The sequence below is a fragment of the Mandrillus leucophaeus genome, unplaced genomic scaffold (assembly GCF_000951045.1).
Source record: "Mandrillus leucophaeus isolate KB7577 unplaced genomic scaffold, Mleu.le_1.0 Scaffold775, whole genome shotgun sequence".
Taxonomy (NCBI): Eukaryota; Metazoa; Chordata; class Mammalia; order Primates; family Cercopithecidae; genus Mandrillus; species Mandrillus leucophaeus.
Window position 1 is genome coordinate 211,860 of NW_012108419.1, and position 2,197 is coordinate 214,056.

The 2,197-nt window shown below is 44.9% G+C and overlaps 1 protein-coding gene across 1 annotated transcript in view; it reads left to right on the forward strand.

Moving 5' to 3' along the window:
* The window catches only part of SIDT1 (SID1 transmembrane family, member 1), a 103,869-nt gene that overhangs the window by 69,435 nt on the left and 32,237 nt on the right, over nucleotides 1–2,197 (forward strand). The window contains exon 11 of the mRNA XM_011966827.1: nucleotides 487–513. Coding sequence (XP_011822217.1) covers nucleotides 487–513 — 27 coding nt within the window. The remainder of the gene's footprint in view (nucleotides 1–486; nucleotides 514–2,197) is intronic.

The window sequence follows — 2,197 nt, forward strand, 5'->3', positions numbered from 1 at the left end:
GGGGGGGTGGTCGCTTGATCCCAGGAGTTTGAGCGTGCAGTGAGCCCTGATCACATTACTGCACGCCAGCCTAGGCAACAGAATGAGACCTCCATCTCTTACACATAAAACAAAACAACACAATTCAATAATTACCAGTTTTGCTAGAAAGGCTTCTTGTGTCCTCAGACAGACTTGAGTGCTTTCCCCCTTTCTTTTTCTTTTTTTTCTTTTTTTTTTCTTTCTTTCTTTTTTTTCTTTTTGAGACGGAGTCTCGCTCTGTCGCCCAGGCTGGAGTGCAGTGGCCGGGTCTCAGCTCACTGCAAGCTCCGCCTCCCGGGTTTCGCCATTCTCCTGCCTCAGCCTCCCGAGTAGCTGGGACTACAGGCGCCCGCCACCTCGCCCGGCTAGTTTTTTGTATTTTTTAGTTGAGACAGAGCCTGGCTCTGTCACCCAGGCTGGAGTGCAGTGGCGCGATCTCGGCTCACTGCAAGCTCCGCCTCCCAGGTTCAGGCCATTCTCCTGCCTCAAGCCTCCTGAGTTGCTGGGACTACAGGCGCCCACCACCACGGCCTGCTAATTTTTTATAGTTTTGGTAGAGACGGGGTTTCACCGTGTTAGCCAGGATGGTCTTGATTTCCTGACCTCGTGATCTGCCCACCTCGGCCTCCCAAAATGTTGGGATTACAGGAGTGAGCCACCGCGCCCAGCCCCCTTGAATAATTTTAACAATTTTAATTTAAATTGAGACGTGTTAAGTTTTCCTTTGTATCTCATGCATAAACAGCTGAGTACAGTTTTGCATTCTCTTTTTATTTGGCATTCCAGATGTTCCTTTACCTGTCAGATTTGTCCAGGAAGGACCGGAGAATTGTCAGCAAAAAATATAAAATTTATTTTTGGTAAGTAGATGACCAGCAGGACCATGATTCCCTTAAATAAACATAAAGTTTTCTTTATAAGAGGCACAACCACTTAGGCACAAGGTTTTAGTGTTTAATGAGGCACAGGCATAGGGGATGGTGTTACCAGCCAACTATCAGTAGACCTGCGATGGCCACACACACGAACACAGCCTCCCTCCCAGCCAAGAGGCTGAGCTGCCTTGCAAGAAATCTTCTCTCCCCTCAGAAACCCTCAAGCTGAATATTGTACATTTGTGACAGCTCCTCGTCTTATTTTCTCTTGAAGGATGCCCTTTAGCTTGCATACAGATCTTAGAAGGAAATAAGGGACAATGGGGCCACATGAAGTTTCATAGTGGGACCAGCAGTTTGGAAACCACACCCCTTTCATGCAATCCATCACTCATTACTCATTACAGTTGTTAGATGTTCAATCTAACAACAGCCTAAAGAGACGTTCCCTCATAAATGATGTGGTTAAACCAGAAGCAGTTATTACTCACACTGTTTTACAAATGGTTGTAAGAAAAGAAAGAAAAAAGAAACCCTAATATCTGTTGGGTACCAATCATTAACCTTTTTAAAAAATACGTTTCAGTTAGTATTGTCAGCTTTTGCCTCTGCAACCTAACTAAAAGTATCCAAGGGAAGCTTTTCTTTATTTCTTTAATTTCCCTTTAGACAGGATACTGTGTACCCAATGCCCCAATGCAAGAGAAGGGAGAGAACGACTGGAGAAACAGGAACCACATAATCAGCTTCTGGCTATTTTTGCAAGTTAATTATGGACTTATGGGGTGGAAGCATTCTTTTAAAAATATTAACCAAAGACTCCACTGTTCATTTGAAAATAACTATTTCTGGTTCTTTCTGCCTGCATAGGAACATCATTACCATTGCTGTGTTTTACGCACTGCCCGTGATCCAGCTGGTCATTACCTACCAGACAGTAAGTGTTGCCCCAGCCCCAGAATCCCAGCTTGCTTTCTGCAGGGAGAGTCTCCACTGTGACTGACAGAGAGAGGTACGAGGTACAACTTAGGATCCATTCAAGAATTTCCCGTTGGGGTTCCAATTGGAGTTCACTATTGCTTCCTCTTTCTTTTTTATTTTTTTTTTTTAAGACTGAGTCTCACTCTGTCACTCTGGCTGGAGTGCAATAGCACGATGTCGGCTCACTGCAACTTCTGCCTCCCAGATTCAAGCAATTCTCCTGCCTCGGCCTCCCGAGTAACTGGGATTACAGGCATGTGCCACCATGCCCAGCTAATTTTTTTGTGTATTTTTAGTAGAGGCAGGGTTTCAACATGTTG